The sequence below is a fragment of the Vulpes vulpes genome, chromosome 13 (assembly GCF_048418805.1).
Source record: "Vulpes vulpes isolate BD-2025 chromosome 13, VulVul3, whole genome shotgun sequence".
Lineage (NCBI taxonomy): Eukaryota > Metazoa > Chordata > Mammalia > Carnivora > Canidae > Vulpes > Vulpes vulpes.
In genome coordinates this window covers 151,329,821-151,351,818 of record NC_132792.1, presented here as the reverse complement: position 1 = coordinate 151,351,818, position 21,998 = coordinate 151,329,821, and the positions used below count along the sequence as shown (strand labels likewise).

Sequence of the window (21,998 nt, the reverse complement as noted above, 5' to 3'; positions counted from 1 at the left end):
TCTGTATAAGTTGCGTTTTCGTATTGCACTGGCTAGGACTTCCCAGTTTTATATTGAATAAGAGTGATGAGAGTGTACATCCTTATCTCTTTCTTATCCTTAACCATTCAGGCTTCACCATTAAGTTTGATATTTCGGCATATTTTTTATAGATGTTCTTTAAGATCTTGATGTTCCTCTCTACTTGTAGTCTTTTGAGAGTTTTTATAATTGAATATTGAATTTTGTTAGATATTTTTTTCTTTTTTTTTAAATTTTAATATTTATTTATGATAGTCACAGAGAGAGAGAGAGGCAGAGACACAGGCAGAGGGAGAAGCAGGCTCCATGCATCGGGAGCCCGACGTGGGACTCGATCCCGGGTCTCCAGGATCGCACCCTGGGCCAAAGGCAGGCGCCAAACCGCTGTGCCACCCAGGGATCCTAGATACTTTTTTCTGTATTAATTGATAGGATAATGGACTTTTCTTCTTTATTAACAATATATTAATATGGTAGGTTACTTTGGATTAACTTCTCAATATCGAACCAGCCTCTATGCCTGGGATAAACTCATATGGTTGTGGTGTATAATTTTTTCTCACACTGCTGGAGTCCATTTGTTGATATTCTGTTGGCAATTTTTGTGTCTGTTCATAAGGCATAGTGAACTGTAGTTCTTTCTCTCCCTCTTTTTTTGGTACTGATTTTGAGCAGTTATATGCAGTCTTGTATTTTTAACTTTAGATATTATGTCTTTATTGCTAGACTTATACAATGAGTTAGTATTTACCTCTTCTCAAAGAGAACATCTTTAGATGTCTAATAGAATTCTTCAGTGAAACCACTTGGGACTGGAGATTTATTTTTAGGGAGTTTTTAAAAAAATTTTTATTTATTTATGATAGTCACAGAGAGAGAGAGAGAGAGAGAGAGAGAGAGGCAGAGACACAGGCAGAGGGAGAAGCAGGCTCCATGCACCGGGAGCCCGATGTGGGATTCGATCCCGGGTCTTCAGGATCGCGCCCTGGGCCAAAGGCAGGCGCCAAACCGCTGCGCCACCCAAGGATCCCATTTTTAGGGAGTTTTAAGCTATGAATTTATTTTATTTTTTGGTGGTTAAAATTATTTTTTAAAAAATACATTATTATTTTAAAATACAAAATTGTGTATTTTGTAGTGGATGAGTTTTGGTAGTTTGTGTTTTTCAAGGAATTAGTCCATTTTATCTAAGTTGTCAAGTTTATGTATAGAGAGAGCTGTTCATGGTATCCCTTTTTAGCCTCAATGTCTATGGAGCTTGGTAAATATCCTGTTTCATTCCTTATATCTATATTTTGTGCTGTCTTCTCTTTTAATCTTTGTCCATTTGCTAGAGATTTGTGAACTTGATTTTTACAAAGAACCAGCTTTTTGTTCCACTGATTTTTCTCTATTTTTCTGTTTATCTATATTCCCTTCTTCCTACTTGCTCTGAGTTTATTTTGCTTATTTTCTAGTTTCTTGAGATGGTGGCTTAGAGTTTTGAGACTTTGACTCTAATATAAATATGTGGTGTTATAAGTGTTTTTTCAGCACTGCATTAGCTGCATCCTACATATTTTGATAATTGTACTTTCATTTTTATTCGGTTCTGTTTTTTTATTCCCCTCAATACTTCCTGTTTGACTCATGGGTTATTTAGAAGTATGTTGCTTAAATTCTAGGTGTTTGGGGATTTTCCTGTTATCTTTCTGATACTAATTTCTAGGTATTTGGAGATTTTCCTGTTATCTTTCTGGTAGTAATTTCTGGGTTGATTCCATTGTGTCAGAGAATACACTCTGTATGATGAAATTCTTTAAAATTTGTTGATTTTGGGGCAGCCCAATCGGGTGCCTGGGGGCAGCCCTGAACCAGGTGGCTCAGCGGTTTAGCGCTGCCTTCAGCCCAGAGTGTGATCCTGGAGACCTGGGATCGGGTCCCATGTTGGACTCCCTGCATGGGGCCTGCTTCTCCCTCTGCCTGTGTCTCTGCCTCTCTCTCTCTCTCTCTGTCTGTCTGTCTGTCTCTAATGAGTAAATAAATAACTAAATTTTTAAAAATAATAAATAAAATTTGTTGATTTGTTCTATGACCCAGAATATAGTCTATCTTAGTGAATGTTCCATGGGTTCTTAAAAAGAATGTGTGTTCTGGTGCTGTTGGATGGAATGTTCTATAAATGTTAATTAGATCCTGTGGGTTGGTGGTAAGCTTTCTTACCTACCACCTTTCTTACTTGTCTAGTGGTTTTATTAACTGTTGAGAGAGGGGTACTGATGTCTTCAACTATAATTGTGGATTTGTCTGTTTCTCCTTTTCTGTCAGTTTTTCCTGGATTTTACAGCTCTGTTGTTTGGTACATACACATTTAGAGCTGTTATATTTACTTGTTGGGTTGACCTTTTTATGATTATTTAACGATTTTGGTGAGTTTCTTTCACCAAAGTTCACTTGATGTGATATTAATATAGTGACTATTGCTTCTTTTGTATAGTGTATCCGTTACCTTTTACTTTCAGCCTACCTATATTGTTACATTTGAAGTGAACTTTTTTACAGATAGCATTGATATGGATTATTTCCTAAAAATTCATTCTGCCATTGTCTTTTAATTGATGTATTTAATTTAATTGGGGTTCATTCAGCATCTTGAATCTGTAGGCTTATTATACTTTTTGCCAAATTTGTTCAATGTGTAGTCATTACTTCTTTTAAGTTTTTATTTCTTATTTTTATTTTTTTTTAGCCCCACGTTTTTTTCCGTGCTTTCCTTCTAGGATTTCAGCGCCATGAAAGTTATATCTTTTATAATTGTACCACAGGTCCCTGAGGCTCTGTTTATTTTCTCAGCCTATGTTTCTCTGTTATTCAGAATGTATAATTTCTATTGACCTATCTTTAGGTTTGATTATTCTTTCCCATGTCCTCAACCTCCACTATGAAGCCCGTCTGTGAGTTATTTTGTTTATGTCATTCCTCAAATCCTGAGTTTCCTAGTTAGGTTATTTTCTTATTTCCATCTTTCAGAGTCTTCTTATGTTTATTCTATATTGACATCCAGGGTTTTTAGCTATTCTTCATGGGAGGGTTAGGGAGGAATGAGTTTATTATAGAAGGGTATTGTAAAAGATACACATGAACATCCAGATGGAAGAAGTGCACAGGCAAGGGCTGTGGGAAGGGGGGATGTATGGGGCTTCCATGCCCTTTCCAGGAGCACCCCTCTCCCAGCACCACCATGAGTTCACCAACCCAAAAGTTTTGCAAAACTGGTACTTTTGGAATTTTTATGGAGGCTTCCTCACATAGGCATGATCATTCACTTGATTTCCAGCCCATCTCCCCTCTCTGGAGAATGGCAGGGTGGGCAGAAAATTCTCAGCTTCTAATCCTGACTTGGTCTTTCTGGTGAGTGGCCCTCATCCAGGAGCCCACCAAGAGTCACCTTATTACAACAAAAGATGCTCCTCTCAACCCAGATGATAGAATTAGGAGCCCTGTGTTAGAAACCAGACTCAAAGACCAAGTATTGGAACAAAAAATTCTCCCAATGTTCTTCCCCCCCTACCCCCTGCAATGTTCTTATCACAAGAAATTATAAGGGTTTTAGGAGCTCTGTGCAGGCACTGGGGGCATAGACCAATATGGTATTTTCTGTTTCACAGGGAGGTCTCTCTTTGAGAGCTTGGGCGGCTGATGAGCAAAGGCGACAGAAGGAAAAGGTGTGGGCGAGAATACTTCACATACTCTGTCCGCTTTCCTGACCTTTCATGCAGGGTGCACAATTCAAGGGGAGAAATGGTATCTGGGGTTATGAAGACTTCCCCTCTTGTCCCCCTGGATAGATGACAAAAATGCCTGTTTTTCTTTTTTCTCTCTTTTATCACTCATATCTTTCTTACTCTGCCTTCTGCCCTGGAGACCTTTGATGTTTGGGGATTCCACCCAGAGTTTCAGTTTGCTAGTGCTTGGCCACTGCAGAGATGTTGTGTATAAGTTTTCTTGAATGTGTGCAGACTTCCTAAGCAGAAAGCACATTTTCTGAATGGGAGGGCCATGTTAGGGGCGAAGGCCCCCAGAGTTGTGGAGGATCATTGTTTTCTTTCATGTTACTGTGACACGCTTGGTCTTTTTGGTATTTGGGAGTAGTGACACCAGTGGGATGCATGATTTATTAGCAGAGCTTGTAGCTGGGAAATCTTATGTAAATAATTTGCTGTCTAGCCATCCTGTTCTATTACTTTTTTTGTTGTGATTCCTAACTTATTTATCAGCCTTACTACTTGTTTACAACTCATTTCTCCACGTACTTCATGGAAAATAATAGTATTTTTCAAATTTGAGAGGTGTGGGGAATAGAATGTGGTTTTTGTGCCTTTGGCTTCATACTAGAATGTAATATATATTTTTTAAAAACTTGATTCTCTTTGTTAACTTCAGGAAGAAAAGGAGAAATGTAGAATAGACAAGGAAGGGAGACAGAATCTATACAAGTTTGATCAAGTATAAGCATAAATCTTGAATAATCTGGAGCAAATTCTAGGAAGTAAGTAGGTAGAGAGTTAGCCAGAGAATGCTGCTGCATTTAGGTTGTTAGTTGGGTTGAAGGGATTCAAAGAATTTAGGTCTTCTTGATTTAATTAAGTAATCTTGAGAGGCTTTCTCTTTTCTCCCGTGGAGCACTTCCCTGGATGGATTTGTGAGGCTTAGATCATGAGGGTCAGTTAAGAGACTAGGAATGATATACAGTAGAACACTTGTGCTAGCCCTATTGATGGCATTCCCACCCTTATGAGCATCTTCTTTACCTGTGCAGGCTGGCAAAGACATGTGAGCAGAGACTTTATTATTTATAGAAAAGTTGTGTTAGTGAAGAATTTTATCATTTTTTTATAAGTAGGCTCCACACCCAACATAGGGCTTGAGCTCATGACCCTGAGATCAAGAGTTGGATGCTCTACCAACTAAACCAGCCAGGCACCCCAAAAACATTTTATCTTTGAAGCAATGTTGATTGGTGGAAGAGTGTTGTCTCTGGAAACTGTGAGCAATAAAATAATTTAGTTCAAATTATTTTAGAGCAAAGCATCGGTTGAAAGATAAAACTATTTCAACAATTGCTGAATGAATCATTAGCATGAGTTCATCCAGAGAGCAGTGTTTCTCCTGTATAGAGCCCTTACAAATGAGTGTTCTCTCTCTCTCTCTCTCTCTCTCTCTCTCTCTCTCTCTCTCTCTCTCTTCTTTCTCCTTTGGAGATTTATAGGCCATTAAGGTGAGCTTGCTGCCTTTGAACATGCAGGGAAACATTTCCGGATTCAAGGACCTTACAAAGATTTTCTCTGCTCAAAGATAATTTTTGCTCAATGTGATGAGGACTTAGGTATGGTTTTGAAGTAAATAATATAAATGTGATGCTGTTTAGGAAATAGATATATAGAAGTGTCTAGTATGTCTGTTATGCCTTTTTTTTTTTGCAAAATGCTGGATATGACGGTAAGGAAAACAGTAATATACAGTATATTCAACTCTATGCTGTTTATCTGAGGAAAAAAGTTATGTGATGAAAAATACAGGTTGGTTGGTAAGGTAGATTATTTTCTGTTTGGTTTTGAAATGTTATAAATTGATGCATTTGTGAATGTGACATTCACTGCCTTCATTATCCAGTTCTAGAATCTCCTTGGACCGACCTAGCTGGTGTTTTGCTTCATTTTATTTTCCTTCACAGAATAGACTTTTTCAGGATAGTATTCTTCAAAGTGAATTATTTTTGTAGTGGGTTCTGCTATACAGCTGAGGCTGGACTGCAATCAGAAGAAAAATTCTCTGTGTCGATATCATGTCGATCAAGATTCCATTGCAGACAATAGAAGCCACACTAGTCAACTTAAGAAATTTATTGCAGGGATGTATGGAGATTTTAGAATAGTCAAAAGGACTGTAGGGATAGGCACGAAGTGAACTCCCGGGAGCAATTTCTAGAGCAAAACTGTGGCTGCTGCACAGGTCCCAGCTTGACCAGATAGTGCTGTGGGGTGCTAGCCACACTGCCACATGGGGTAGCTGCTGCCCCTCTGGACTGACTGGACCCTGGAGTCTCCACTGCTGCTGCTGCTGCTGTCAAACTAGGGCCTCTACCGCTGTTCTTACCAGAAGAGTCTCACGGCCTGTGCATCTTTATGTTCTAACACCTTCAGAGTCATTTTGTATTTGTTCATCAGAAGCTGGGGCACATGCAGATGTGCTTGCCAGCTGCAGGGGAATTTTGGGAAATGTAGTTTTTTGCCTTCTGACCTCTGATGTTTTGGAAGTCATGTTAGAAGAGTTGGGAGAGTGTTGACTGAGCCAGTGGGAGAATCTGCCATACATAGCCAATACTTTATTTTGCGAAGAAGGTTAGGATGATTGCTTTCCCATGGCATTTTACTTTATTTTACCTTATTTCATTTTATTTGAGAGAGAGTGAGCAAGCATGGTGGGGAGGGGTAGAGGGAGAGGGAAACTCTAAGTGGACTCTGCACTGAGTGCAGAGCCCGATGTTGGGCTCCATCCATCTCATGACCCTGAGATCAGCACCCTGAGATCATGACCTGAGCTGAAACCAAGAGTTGGATGCTTAGCCCACTGCACCACTGTACCCCTCCCATAGCATTTTAGATGTTGCAGCTTTTCTGAATGTTCATGTTTCCATTTTGTTAAACATGGATTCATTCCTTTTCAGTCCAGTTCCTAGAATCTTTCTTCTTCCTTTTGACTGGGTTTGGGGGATCTTGAGCAGGTGAGCTCTTTCAGATTTTATCTATAAGCATCTGTCTGTTTCAGAGTATGCAACTTAAAAACTCTTGGCTTTGTGTTTCCAGGGCTATCAGTAAAATAGTTTATTGTTTATGTATTATCAAATATATCCATAGTACGAATATATACATAGTAATTACTATCATTCTATGGGATTCTCCACCTATCCTCCCTCCCGGGCTCCAGAGAAGTGTAGAAATAATGTCAGATTTAATGTTATTGAGTCAAGCAGTTGAATATTCTAGCTGAAAATTCTGGAAATGGATTGTGGTTATGGCTGTATAACATTATAAATGGACCTAATGCAACTGGGATGTACCTTAAAATTGATCATCTTAACTATTCTTATATGTATTTACCAGATGAAATACGGACTTTGCACACTAGGACCTGGAGCTTTAAAATCAGGCTTTGTTATATATTGGACGTTGGTCCTGGGGCATGATGTTTAGCCTCTCTGAGGACATCCTTCTTGGAATAGGTAGGCCTGTGTTTGAGATCCTACTCTCTCCCCTATGAGTTTTGAGCAAATAATTTGGCTATTTCAATCTCCAGTTAACTCATCTATCACACAGAGTTTAAAACAAAACAACAACAACAACAAAACGACTAGAGGGGTTGTTGGGAGGTTATCATTAGAAAACACATACCCAGAATATTAGTGATTTATATGAGAAGGAGAGGTCTCACTTTACATGAGGCTGAATTACATCACTGTGACCTCTCTTGCATTGCAGTAGATTTTAAGTGCCTTGAAGTGGGGGGTTGGTGTTGTGAGTCCTCCAGGATGAGGAATACTTGTAGGGTTTCCCACACTGCCTGGAACAGAACTCTGCTCTTTATTTGGGGAAAGAGGCAGTTAAGAATACCAAGTCCAGGCCCTTTCTTTTGAACTATCATGTGCTTTAGACTTCTCGGTTTTGCCTGGTTGCAGATTAAAAGCATCAGAATGAATAACTGTGCATATTAACTTAACTCATTTAAGCAGTTCTTGAGGGGCACCTGGGTGGCTCAGTAAGTTAAGCATCTGCCTGCAGTTCAAGTCATGATCCCAGAGTCCCTGGATCGAGCCCTGCGTTGGGCTCCCTGCTGAGCAGGGAGCCTGCTTTTCTCCCTCTGCCTACAGCTCTGCCTACTTGCATGCGCTCTCTCTCGCTCTCTCTCTGTCAAATAAATAAGTAAATAAAAATCTTAAAAAAGTTAAAATTCTTGAATATAGGTGCTTAGAGCTTTCCGTAGTGAGCAGGATGATGGCTGTTCAGTTTGTGAATATTAGGTGGTGCACTTTAGTGTGTCCCTGCCTGGGAATCGTATGAGGTGGGGTGAGCTGTTAAGCATCCTCTGGGCTGATGGATATTCAGCTGTAGGGAGGCCTAATCAGTGATAGGGCTTTGCTACTCTCCACGTGGCCCCTAGGCCAGCAGTTGTCATCACCTGGGAGCTTGTTAGGCATCTAGAATTCCAGGCCCCATCCCAGAGATGAAAATCTGGGCCAGAATCTGCATTTTAGCAAGATCTATGGATGATTTGTGTGCACTCTGAAGGCTGAGGAGCTCAGACACAGAAGATGGCATGTGGATGACTGTCCCTTGGAGCTCAGTCTCCCCTTTCTCTGCGGAGGAGCCTTCCTGGTTCTGTCTGGCTAAAATGTATCCCCAGTAGATGTCTGATTCACTTCAAGAACTGAAGAATAGTTTTCTAATTGACTAAGAATTGCATGGTTCAGAAAGGAAATGGGGAAGGAACAGAATCTGAAAAAATTTGTTCTTGATTTGAGGCCCTAACATTTGCCTTGAATTGTGTGATTGAATTCAGTGTCTGAAAAGTTTTTGCCTATAAAAGCAGACGAGTCAACATTTTTCTTACCCGAATCATTAACCGCTAGTTATTGGCCATCTTGTTCTGTTCACTGGCTCAGCCTTTCTGTCCGGTTCTTTCCTGTAGGTAAATATTTTAAATGGAGGACAGACAGACATGAGAGAAATGTTTTTATTTCCTTTAAATGGATCTTTTCTGAAAAGGAATTAATGATGAAAGACTGTGTAATTTTTGTTGATGGGGTTTTACCAGCACAGGGTTTTCAGTCCTGGGCCTTTTGGTGGAACATCAGGGTCTTTTTAGTTTCTTATATTTTATATCATTTTCCTGCTAAAATAAAAATAAAGTGGGAAAAGTTTTGAAGCATAGGTAAGCTTGGGGTTGTGAAAAATTTTTTTAAGATTTATTTATTTATTCATGGGAGACACACAGAGAGGCAGAGACACAGGCAGAGAGAGAAGCAGGCTCCCGGCAGGGAGCACGATGTGGGACTCGATCCTAGATCCCCGGATCATGCCCTGAGCCAAAGGCAGATGCTCAACCACTGAGCCACCCAGGTATCCCTGGGATTGTGAATTTTAAGTGTAATTCTTAGTGTTTAAGAACATTTTTTATATTTAAAAAGGTAAAATGGGGGATCCCTGGGTGGCTCTGGGGATCCCTGGGTGGCTCAGTGGATTAGCGCCTGCCTTTGGCCCAGGGCATGATTCTGGAGTCCCAGGATCGAGTCTCACATTGGGGCTCCCTGCATGGAGCCTGCTTCTCCCTCTGCCTGTGTCTCTGCCTCTCTCTCTCTCTGTGTCTCTCATGAATAAATAAATAAAATCTTAAAAAAAAATAAAAAGGTAAAATGTTGAGATATTTTTGAGGGGGAATTAAAAAAAATTCAGGCTTGGCTTTTAGTGTCTTTTTACCTTTATCTTTGTTACAAAAATGGCATTTTCTTAGCATTGACATCATCAGAAGACCTCTGAGCGTGTTTGCCCCCCCCCCCACTTTTTTACGGTTTTATTTATTTGTTATTTACTTATTAGAGAGATAGCAAGAGAGACCATGAGTGGGGAGAGGGAGAAGCAGGCTCTCCGCTGAGCAGGGAGCCTGATGTAGAGTTCAATCCCAGGACCTTGGGATCATGACCTGAGCCGAAGTCAGATGCTTAACTGACTGAGCCACCTGGGTGCCCCCTTGTTTGCCTTTATTCAGTTAATTTATTCTCCACTAGTTTGAAATTTTTGAGATGGAGAAACAAGCTTTAGACCAGGGTCAAGAGCCAGGTTAAAGGTTTGAGTTCTCCACTCTGCTGCTGCCTGGCTATGTGGCGTGGGCATGTCCTGGGCTCTGATGTCATCATTTTTGAATAGAAGGAACTGGATCAGATCCATGATTTTTATGGGAATGAGGGCTCTATGAGCAGATTGTGTGTGTATTGGAATCTTGAATGTGGAGAACATGTGTTATTTGATAATGTACAATACCATATTTATTTGGAAAATGGAACCAAAGTTTTAACAAGTACTACAATGTAAAGCATGACACAATCTGGCTGGTTAACAAAGGATAGGAAGTACTGAGACTAGCAGTTAGTGGCGAGTGATAATTTGTAGTGAGTGCAGCATGCCAGGTGCTTTTTTAAACTTTTGGTATAAATGTGGGATGCCTGGGTGGCTCAGCGGTTGAGCATCTGCCTTCAGCTCAGGGCGTGATCCCACGGTCCCGGGATCGAGTCCCACATCAGGCTCCCGGCGTGGAGCCTGTTTCTCCCTCTGCCTGTGTGTCTGCCTACCTCTCTCTGTGTCTCTCATGAATAAATAAATAAAATATTAAAAAAAATAAGCTTTTGGTATAAATGTTTTCATTTAAACTTTACAAACCCTGGAGTGCCTGGGTGACTCAGTCAATTAAGCAGTTAAGCATTCAACTCTCAACTTTGGCTCAGGTTATGATCTCATGGAGCAAGCTTGAGATTCTCTCTCCTGCTCCCTCACCCCCACGCACTCTCTCTTTCTCTGTGTCCAATAAATCAATTTTTAAAAAACAACCAACTAAAAGCCCTCACAAACCCCTAGATGCTCAGTAATGTTATCATATGAGCAGATAGAATGGAAAGGTAAAGCATCTCGCTCAAGATCATAACCAGTACATGGGTAGATCTGGGATCTAAACCAAAACCAGTTTGCAACCTTGGCTGCTAGGTTTCCTACCTCTGTATTCATAGTCTGATATGAATCAAGATAAATTCTATCTATATTTTACTTTATGGAAAAAGTTTTATAATATGAGTAATGGTATGAAATTGCCCCTCAATCCTCAGATATTAAAAAAAATCATATTTCCTTCTAGATCCCATTAAAGTTCTATTGGCAGAGACTGGTGATTTGTTTAGTATCAGTAGTCACTAGAGGATTCCTTCCCCACCCATGCAATGTGGCTAGGAAATCCCGAGGATCTCACATCCCCACTTTATCATGGTGGTGCTGAGATGCTCATTGGCCAACCCTGCATTGCCCATTTTAGAGTAGCCAATCACTGTTTGTTCCCTCCATACTCAACTTGGCCACCACGATCTCTCTGGGGCTCCTGAGGCCAAACCAAGGCTTTTGGGTGTTAGTTCCCAGCTGTTCATCCAGTCTTGCCAGGAGTTTTCACCTGCCCCTGCCAAGGAGCTACAGAGACACTGTGCCTGGTATAGGTCCAGACATGGGGTGCTAATGGACACAGGGCTTCCTGAAGGGAAGGGGGAAGTATATCTTTCATTCTTTCATCATAATCCTATGGGGAATTGGTTAATTTCTCTATCAAATTATCCTCCTTCTTGAAATGGCAGCAAGAATTAACACGATTGACCTTAAGCAATTTTATTAGCGTCCAATTTGCATTTCTCTTGTTCGAGTGGCTAACCTGAGACAACCTCAATTCATTGCTTGTGCTATCTGTGTGACACTGGGTACAAGAATTGAATTCTTTAAGCCTCTATTTCATCTTTTATAGAATGGGGGATAATAATGGGTTCTGTTCCATGGAGGGTCCTGGGGGATCAGCTTTGACAAGACACTTATTTGGAGAACAGCAGTGAGACCAGACAAGCTGGAGGGAAGAACATAGATGGGTGGGACCGTGGTGGCATTTGGGCTGAAAGTGTATAAATGCTATTTTATGGAGTCTGGACTCACATTGGCCTTCTTTCTAGTTGTTTTATTGACTGGAGTGTTTGTTCTGCCTAAGATGTATAAAAATCCCCCTGATTAACTCCTCTTTTGGGCTCTTTAGGACCCAAATGACTTCGAATGGAGCTTCTGGATGGAATGGGGAAAACAGCGGCTGGTGCGGTTTCTGTTTGGCCACGTGGTTGTGTCTCAGATGGCCAATGTGCTTGCAAGAAAGGTATGATTATGTGCCTTGTTTCCTTTTAAGTCTCTTTTGAGAGGAAAGAATCCTGAACTGGGAATCAGAAGATGTGGATATTAGCCTCAGAAGCCTGGAAAAGATGAGAAAGACTTGCTGATGATCAATAAGACATTTATGATAAAGGTTTCATGCATTCTTATCCTGCACTTGCTTCCTCCAAGTTATTTTTAAAATCATTGAATATGGGGTGCCTGGGTGGCTCAGCGGTTGAGCATCTGCCTTTGGCTTAGGTTGTGATCCTGAGGTCTTGGGATTGGGTTCCATATCGGGCTCCTGGTGGGGATCCTGCTTCTCTCTCTCCCTGTGTCTCTGCCTCTCTCTCTCTGTCTCTCATGAATAAATAAATAAAATCTTAAAGTCACTGAATATGAAAGTTTTAGAATAAAACTAACTTCAAATGGTGTTAAGATTATACATAAGCAAATGATCTTACTTAAAAAAAGTGCTTGTCGAGGACCTGTGATTTCTCATAGGAGTTGAAGAAAGTAGAGTGAATGGTATCATTAAATGGTAATAATATTAATGTCAAGTAATTTATGCCATGGTAGCTGTTATGGATCAGAATTCCAGTAGTATTTTTTATTCTTGCCCTGGCCAGGAGTGGAGAACGAGGGCTACTTCAAAGGGGATATATGAGAAGTGCTTTTGCATGCAGGAGGATTGAGAGCCTCTGGACTTGATCGATTACCTACCAAGGGATCTGAGATACTACCAAGAGGATCTTTCTGTAGCAGAGGGGCCAACCTTTATCCAGTGTCCTCTGATATATGCTTCTTGACTCCATAGATTCCTAATGTGAAAAAAAAGAAAACGAGTCCGTGCTTGGAAATCTATGTAGTAAAGATGATATAACCCAAAACTGACTTTGAAGTCAGTGTACAAAAGATGTTTGATTCTTAGAGGCTCCTGGATGTGAAGAAGCAGAAGCAGCAGGAGCCTCTGAGTGAGAGAGACTGGAATGTGAGACTGAGAAAAGAGGGTACCAGGTGGTTAGAGATGTGCACCGGACTTGGGCTATTTTTTAGCTGTTTTTTTGAAAATTGGTACTTTTTAAGCTCACTTTTCTCATTCTGGAAGATAGGATATCCCAATGGCACATTAACTTTCTTTGTTTTAAATACGGTATTGATTACTTTTTGTACTAAAGTTGTCTCTATCTTCCAAAATGGCAAAAACTAAAATCATTACAGGCTGTCAGATCTTTTGTATATTAAAACATTTTGTAGGACTTTCTGAGTAGACCCAGTAATAATACATGTTTGGGGTATCCCAATGCTAGTAGGGATTTTGTAGGTACCCAAACCCTCATTAATGGGTTTCTTCTGCAAATTTCTGTTTGATATATTTTTTAAGAGTTCAAGTTTTCTAGAAATTTAACATTTTTGTGTTTAACCAAAGTTTCTCTGCCCTTATGTGAATGACTCACTCTGCCCCTAGGTCTCAGTTTTCCCATCTGTAAAGTGAATGGCTTAATACCTGTCACTTTTACTTCTGTGACTGGAAAGTGAAATATGTTGAGGATCTGTGAAATGTGTCCGATCTTAATACTACTGCCATAGGTAAGGGTCAACTGCAGTGTAGCAGAAGAGTACTAGATAGTGTATTAGGTCCTAGGCTTTCTCACTGATTAGCTTTATAACTTTAGGAAAGCTTTTCATCACTGAATTTTATTTATATAGGAATATAAAGATTTTATTAAAGATTTTATTTATTTGAGAGAGAGACACCAGGGAGGAGCAGCAGAGGGAGAGGGAGAAGCAGACTCCGTGCTGAGCAGGGAAGCCTGATGTGGGGCTTCAGGACCCTAAGATCATGACTTGAGCAGAAGGCAGTCGCTTAACCGACTGAACCACCCAGGTGCTCCTCACCACTGAATTTTAATTCATCATTGTCTGTGAAGTAGGAGGTGGTAAGACAATACTATTCTTTTTTTTTTTTACCCCCTTAAAAAATGGTGAGGTTCATCTGTTAGAAATGTCATTAAAGGGGCAGCCGGGGTGGCTCAGCGGTTTAGTGCCGCCTTCAGCCCAGGGCCTGATCCTGGGGTCCCAGGATCGAGTCCCACGTCAGGATCCCTTCATGGAGTCTGCTTCTCTCTCTGCCTGTGTCTCTGCCTCTCAATCTCTGTCTCTCATGAATAAAAAATAAATTTAAGAAACCTGAAATGTCATTAAAAAGGAAGGGTGAAACATGGAAAAAATAGGACAAAGAGAAAGCACAAAAGAAATGGCAGGTAAACGCAAATATATCTATCACAATCACTATAAATGGGCCTAATCCCTAGTCATACCCCCCAGAAGAACATTGTTAGACTAGATAAAAGGAAAAAACAGAAATAAAGGAAAATAAACAAAAACAGAGTTGTGAGATGTGTTTCTTAACAAGAACTACTTAAAATGAAGAGACATGGAAAGAGTGACAGTAAAAGGATGGGAAAAGATGTTTCAAGCAAATTTAAGACTCTCTTCTCCCCTGTCCACCCAAGTATGGGTGCAATTTTATCAGTAGCTGGCAAAGAGCATTAATGATGAAGAGGATTATTGTTTAATGATAGTTAATTTCATTAGGAGGGTGTTAGAATTCTAAGTTTGTTTGCTATAAGATCTATAAGGCAAAAGTTGATCAGTACCACAAATATGGATAAATTTATGATTATGGGGAGAGATTTTAACATAATTTCATGACTAATTGATATGTAGAAAAAAACAATATAATTAATAAGCTTGATATAAGAAATACATGTCAACTGTTGCATAACAATTAGAGAATTCATATTCTTTTAAAGAACACAGAATATTTCTAAAAATTAACCACATATAGGGGCACCTGGGTGGCTCAGTTGGTTAAGCATCTGCCTTTGGCTCAGGTCATGACCCTTCGGGTTCTGGGATCGTGTCCTGCATCAAGGCTCTCTGCTTAGTGGGAAGTCTGCTCCTTGCTCTTCCCCTCCATCTGCCCCTCTCCCCCTGCTTATGTTCTTTCTTTCTTTCTCCCTCTCTCTCTGTCTCAAATAGATAAAATCTTAAATTAACCACATATGGACCATAAATTTCAAAGTATTTTTAAAGTGTTTTTAATCCCAGTGCAATTAAGTTTGGAAACCAATAACACAAGATGACCTGAAAACTCTAATTCACTTAGACATTAAAGAGAACATACTTTTAAATAATTTGTAGATCTAAAAAGAGATCGTACTAGAAATTAGACAATAGAAATAAATGAAAAAGCTCTTACATATCAAATCTTGTATGGTGTGGCTAGACTGATACTTGATTGGAAGCTATAATCTTACTCATATTAAAAAAGAAGAAAGGCTAAAAAGCATAATGAGCTAAGCATACAATTTAAGAAGTTGGGAGAGAATAGAAGAAAGGATGGAAGAAAATAATAAAAATAAGAGCAGAAATTAATAATCAATGGCAAGATTGGTCAAGGAAAAGAAAGTGCACAAATAACCAATATTAGGTATGGAAAAGCTGATGAAAAAATATAGTAAGAGGAAATTTTGCACTACTTTACACAAAAACCTTGAAAACTTTGGCAAAGCAAGCACATTTCTAGAAAATACTACTTATCAAAACTGACTCATGAAGAAATAGAAAGACCAAGTTGTACTATGACTGTGAAATGAAATGGAATCACTAGTCAAAAATCTATTTGTAAAGAAAACACTAGTAATTTATCAATTCTGCTAAACATCTAAGACACAAATGACTTAAATCTTTCCCAGGATTTTTCAGAAAAGATAAAAAGAAGGAACACACATTTTATGAAGCTAGTATAAAATTGATGCCAAAATCAGAGGCTATGCCCACCAGATATAATGACTTAGAAAGATACGATAATTAGGACATTGTTGTTTTGGCGCTGATATAGACAAACAGACCAATAAAAAAGAATAAAGTTTAGAGAACACCTGTCCATAGATGGGAACTTGTTTGCTGACAGAACTAGCATTTCAGATCTGTGTGAAAAGATGAACTAATTGTTCAGTAAACAGTGCTGATGCAATTGTTTAGCTGTGTTAAAAAGAAACAAACATTTATCCTTTTCAAAGTAGATTAAGAACTTACAGTATGAGAAAATTTATCATTTTTAGAAAGTGATGTAGGATGGGGGGATGGGGTGACTGGGTGATGGGCACTGAGGAAGGCACTTGACGGGACGAGCGCTGGGTGTTATACTGTATGTTGGCAAATCGAACTTAAATAAAAAATATGTTAAAAAGTGTGATGTAGAATATCTGCTAATGTTAGGATCGAGAAAGATTTCTTAAACAAGACATAAAAAGTACTAGTTGTACATGAAAAAAATGGATAAGTTCTTATTTTAATGTAGTTAAACTTACCAATGTATAATCATGTGTAATCATCAGTGTACATTAGTGTACATCTTTGAGTGTATCTAAAGACACAAGGAGAAAGTGAAGAAGCAAGTCACTAATAGGTTGTTTGCAAGCTGACAGAGAATTTGTATTTGGAATATGTAAAGAAATTTCCTAAGAAAAAGACAAATCATCCAAGCAGAAAAATGGTGCAAGATGTGGAAAGGAATTTGCAGAAGAGGAAAAGCAAATGACCAATAAACTTAGAACAGATTTTCAATTTTATTAGTAATCAAGCAAATGCATCTTAAAACTCTAAGATATCACTTCATACTTTCCAGTGTAGCAAAGTCAAAACAAAAATCCTGATTGTATCAAGTAACGTCTACCCGAACTCATACAGAGAGGTTGTGCATATGTATTGGTACAGCTTCTTTGTAATATATTACCTCAAAGAGGTGCATAGCCCACAGCTACCAGTACTAATTCTGACATATTCCCTGGAGAAACTCTTTTTTTGCCAATCAGGGGACAAGTCAGGACACTCATTGCAGTGATACTTAAAATAATGAAGAACCAGAAGCAATCCAAGGGTCCATTGTAGGGAAATGGATGAATTATACTAAATCTATTCCATGGAAAGGAATGAATAATAGCTATAATTGTCAACTTGGATGATTTTTTGGATCATGACATTGAGCTAATAAGGCAAGTTGCAGAAGAATCCATCAGATATAGTCCTATATATAAATATATCTCAGAATTGTGCAAAACTAAATGATACATTCACATGCATGCTTACAAAGGTGAAATATTAAATATTAAAAATCTGGAGAGTAGTTATGTCTGGTTGGGATGGGCAGTGTATAGAATTGGGGAAGACGCAGGCCCCCTTTTTTTCCTTTGACAGTTTGTTTATTATTTATTTTAATTGAGGTCTAATTGACCTATGCCCAGGACCCTCTAAAGCCTTGATAGAGGCTTGTCTGTATTAACTGGTGGCGGGTATATGGGGTGTTATTTTGCTGTTCTCTGTACTTTACAAACTTTCTAAATGTTCCTTTCTCTGTGTTTGATTTTTGATATATTTGTAACTGAACATGTGGTAGAATGACATGGGGCAGAAGAAAAGCTGAAGGTGCCCCATACGCACTGAGTTTTTCATTTTCTGTCCTTCCTGTGACTCTTTCACGTGCATTGGGACTGACATGGGCACGTCTGACTGGTCTCCTTTGCCTCTCCTGCTAGTTCTTATTTGCTTCCTACAGATCAGTATTTCTCTATCTTTTTCCCCTCCATTGTCACCCTACTTCCCTGAACCTTTTTAGATACGATTTTTCCTAGTTGTGACTTCCTTACCATGAAATTTGAATGCCACATGTATACTGTCTATATATATAAGCTTGCCTGTGTTTTGTGCATAAAGAGTGAGATTTTCCTGTCTCCAAGAACCAGCCTCCTGCCCCCCCAACCGCCTAAGAGATCTGGACCCTTGGATAATGCCAGATCTGGACCCTTGGATAATGCCAGATGTAGATTAACTTTCCGGATGCTCTGCTCTTGACTGGGATGCTCCTCCTCCTTTCCAAACTTCCTCTGTTTTCAGCTCCTATTTTGCATGTACCAGCATCATATATCTATTTAGTTTAGGATGTAGATGTTCCTCCATTTAATTTGCTTGGTACTTTGAGTTAATGCTCTTTTGATCTTCGGCAGTATTCAGAGTGCTTAAGAGCTATTGGGTGAATCCCAGCTTTGCCGCTTTCAAACTATGCAGTCTTAAGCAAGTTAGTTAATACCTCTGAGCCTGTTCGTGATTTGTGCAGTAGGGACGGTACTGCTTGCTTCTCGGGGTAGTAGTGAGGGTCTGATGTTTTTCAAGGTTATGTTTGTATAAGATGAAAGCCAAATGTGGTTGCTGCTGTGGTCTGCTGGCATTTGCAGTGTGCTGGGCTTGTGGTCTGTGTGTGTGCTTCTGGGAGCAGTTACCTCTACCGTGTTCAAGAAAGGAGGCAACTGTCTTGAGATTCTAAAACTCCCTGAAGGCAGAGGCTGTCTGTTCAACCACACCTACACTCCTCCCATGCATGTCTTTCTCTGACCCTCTTTCAAGCTTGTGTTGGATTGTAGGGGGGAGAAGGGGAAGGATTGAGAGACACATCCCTTCCCCTCAGGAAGTTGGGTGAGAATACAGAGGAAACCAAATACTGATCTTGATTCTGGACCTGACGCAGTGGTGGGTTGGATGCCTGGGAGGCAGAGTGGGCCGCATCTACCTTGGAGTGTCAGGGAAAGCTTCTGAGGAGGTGCTTTTGAGCTGTGGTTTGAAGGATGTAAAAGTATTTGCTGCTTGGACTTCCTGCATCTCATTACCAGGCATGGGTGGACAGGTGGACTTTATATCTGCAAAGCACATCTTCTGCAAAGTCAAGAGAGGGTGTTCTTTGCAGAGTTTGCACTGAGTCACCTCTGTGTGTGTGTCTTTCCCATCCCCTCATCCCAACCACAGGCCCGATTTGTGTGACAGCTGGTGGGCAGGGTTCTGCTTGTGGCCGGGGCATAGTGCTTTCTTTGTCTGAGTCTGTTTGGCCCTGATATGTAAGTATGAACCACAACTTTGGCCCCATTAGCTTCGTGCTTTCACCACCTGGACTAAGTGTTCCAGATGGTGGATGTTTTTGGGACTTACTGAAGGTGGACGATTTGGGCTGCAGTTGTCCATTTTCCCATTCTCAGAGATGTCAGGAGCTGTGGACAGACAGGGCCTGCAGGGATAGTGTGTTAGCATCTTAGCTATTCTTGCTGTTCCAACCCTTCAGTCCTGAAGGATCCTTCCCATCGCCATCTATTACCTAATCTCGTCTTTTCCTTTGCTGGTCCTGCCTCCTCCCAGAGAGCGGCAGGTTATGTTCAGAAGTGTGATTGCTTTTCTTTTTCTATTCTTTTTTTCTCTTCCCTTCCCTTCTCCTCTCACCATGATAAATAATAAAATTTTCCATTGGGCTCCTTGGCCAAGGTTAAACGCCTTTTCTCTGGGTAGGGCTCTCTCTGGGTTCTGGCGAGACTGCATCAGAGGCCGGTGCCCTGGGAGGGGAGGCTGAGTAAGGGCTCTGAGCTTTGGCTGTGGGTTTGTTATGATTGGATTGTGTGTTGGGTGGGTCAGACAGTTGCCTCCTTTCTTGAACACCCCTGTGGCCTTGCCACCACCTGAGACATTGTGTTCTCTGCCCTTGGAACTAAAAATACCCCTGTGTGAACCTTTTGAGAAGGCTGGCCTGGTGTGGGGGCTGAGGGCGGCTGCTGTTGCTGACCACAGAGCAGTTTTGAGCCTACCTCCGAGGAGCAGAGCCCACATCATTAGCATTGGGCCCTGAGCAGCTGAGCTCATCCGCCACAGGCCTGAAAAGTGTGGTCCCGTGGTGTTGGCTGAAGTGAGTAAACTAACCTCTGGAAGGCTGTGGTGAGCAGCGTTCCCTGCCAGCGTCTTATTGAAACCACACACCTAATAGGAATCTCATGTGCTAACCAGACTTCTCCACCTCCATCAATGCATATTTAAGGAGGGATGAAATTTGCTTTGTGTGGGCCTTCGCTCCCAGGAGAAGCAGGCTAGAATGTGGTCGTTTGGATACTGGATGGTTTTGATTTTTCCCTCTTTGTTTGGGGAGATGTACGTAAATATATTTTTTTTCAGTAGCAGCTGCAATTGATTATATGGTACGTAATCAATTATGCCATGTCTAAGGATTATTGATTGGCTTTTTATTTATTTCTCAAACAATGCCCCCACTGAGTGGTTTCTGGGCAGACGTACAAAAAATTCGTAGACAGCAAAGTCTGGTATCATTGCCAACAGGAGTCCTCACTGAGGCTTTTACCCTCTCCCCTTTCCCCCCTCGGACATTAGCTCTGAGAGAGCCACGCAGGCACATCCTCTTATCGCGTGGAGCCCCCAGCACAGAGCAAGCTGAAGTGGGAGAGGAGGATGGAGTGAGAGGCGCATTGCCAGCCAGCTGTTCCTGTGGCTGGCTCCTGACTCCCAGTGAAGAGGTTGAGAAGGGAAGGAGGGCGAGTCCACAGTTCTTCCTCTGGGGTGCTGGTTTCAGCCTTGCAAACACACCAGTTCAATTGGTTAGTGTCCCCGAGCCCCTCCCTGGGGTGAGAGGCAGCAGGTTCTAATACAGATGTTCCGTCCCTGTCAGTGGTAAGAATGTTGAGATTTTCCCCAACACAATAGGGTTGTAAGAGACCCCTGTGAGTGGAAAGCAAGCAGTAGGCAGTGAGATGTAAAAGGACTTCGTTCCATCTGCATCAGCAAAGCAGCCTTCGTTTATAAGGAGGTGAGCGGGTCAAGTAGAGACCTTGGGAGACAGCAGGTTTTCATGTCAGTGGACTAAAAAGCCCTAAATTTTGGTGTAAACTTCTTGTAAAGTCCAGAGACTTGGGGAAGCATACCCATCACACATATCTACCCACTTCACTATTCTAACATTTGTTCGTTTATCCAGTGTTCACGGGACACTTGCTGTAAGCTGGGTACCATGATAGGTTCTGGGCTTACATTATAACTTGAGCAAGACAGGGTGGTACCTGTGGAGGGGGCCTATGGAGCAGAAGGTCAGTTCAGCATAAACACAGCAAGCAGGGGGCAGGGGGCCGTCCTCCTGCAGCCTGGGCGGGAAGCACTGTGTCGCATTCAGAAGGCTGCTGCATCCCCACTTTGGCTTTATCTCAACCGCCACAAAATCTAGTTTCTTTCTTACTGTTTGTTAGATTTTAATTTATTTTTTAATTTTTAAAAAGATTTTACTTATTTATTCATGAGAGACATACACACACACACACACACAGAGGCAGAGATTGTAGGCAGAGGGAGAAGCAGGCTCCATGCAGAGAGCCCAATGTGGCACTTGATCCCGGGACCACAGGATCATGCCCTGAGCCAAAGGCAGATGCCCAACTGCTGAGCCACCCAGGTGTCCTTGTTTGTTAGACTTCTAAAAATTTCTTCTCTTCCCTCATCTGCCTTTTCATCTTCTACTAGAAACTGAAGAGCCTGGAATAAGGCGAGTGAAGGGGGTCAGGACAGTCCTGTGCCTTAGCTAAGTTCATCTGGCCTGTCTTGTTCTCAAGCTTTGGGTTGCTCACACTTTGATATCCTTATTTTTATTATTCTTTAAAAGATTTATTTATCTTAGCACATAGGAGTGTGGGGAGGGGCAGAAGGAGGGAGAGAGTGAGAAGCAGACTGCACTACCTAGAGCCCACCACGGGGGCTTGATCTCACAACCCTGAGATCATGACCTGAGCCAAAACCAAGAGTCAGATGTTTAACAGACTGAACCACCAGGTCAGCCCTGACAATCTTACCGTTTAAAAGGGCTTTGTGAATGCAAATTAAAGCCACCGAGAGATATTACCCCACACTGACCAGGTTGCCTCAGATGAAACAGTGATAGCACCTAATGCTGTCAAGGATGGGGATAAACTGGATCACTCATACCTTGCTGGTGGGAATGCTATTTGGCAGATTCTTCGAGAATTAAATGTGCAACTCCCATGCTAATCCAGCAAATATACCCTTGCACATTTATCCTGGAGAAATGAAAACTTATTTTTTTACACAAAAACCATACACATATGTTCCTAT

The 21,998-nt window shown here is 41.0% G+C and overlaps 1 protein-coding gene across 4 annotated transcripts in view; it reads left to right on the top strand.

Annotated features, from left to right (window-relative positions):
- The window catches only part of HHAT (hedgehog acyltransferase), a 308,869-nt gene that overhangs the window by 38,014 nt on the left and 248,857 nt on the right, over window positions 1-21,998 (top strand). For all 4 annotated transcript variants that reach the window (XM_072733345.1, XM_025982284.2, XM_025982283.2 and 1 more), the window contains exon 4: window positions 11,887-12,000. In XM_072733345.1, coding sequence (XP_072589446.1) covers window positions 11,887-12,000 — 114 coding nt within the window. The remainder of the gene's footprint in view (window positions 1-11,886; window positions 12,001-21,998) is intronic.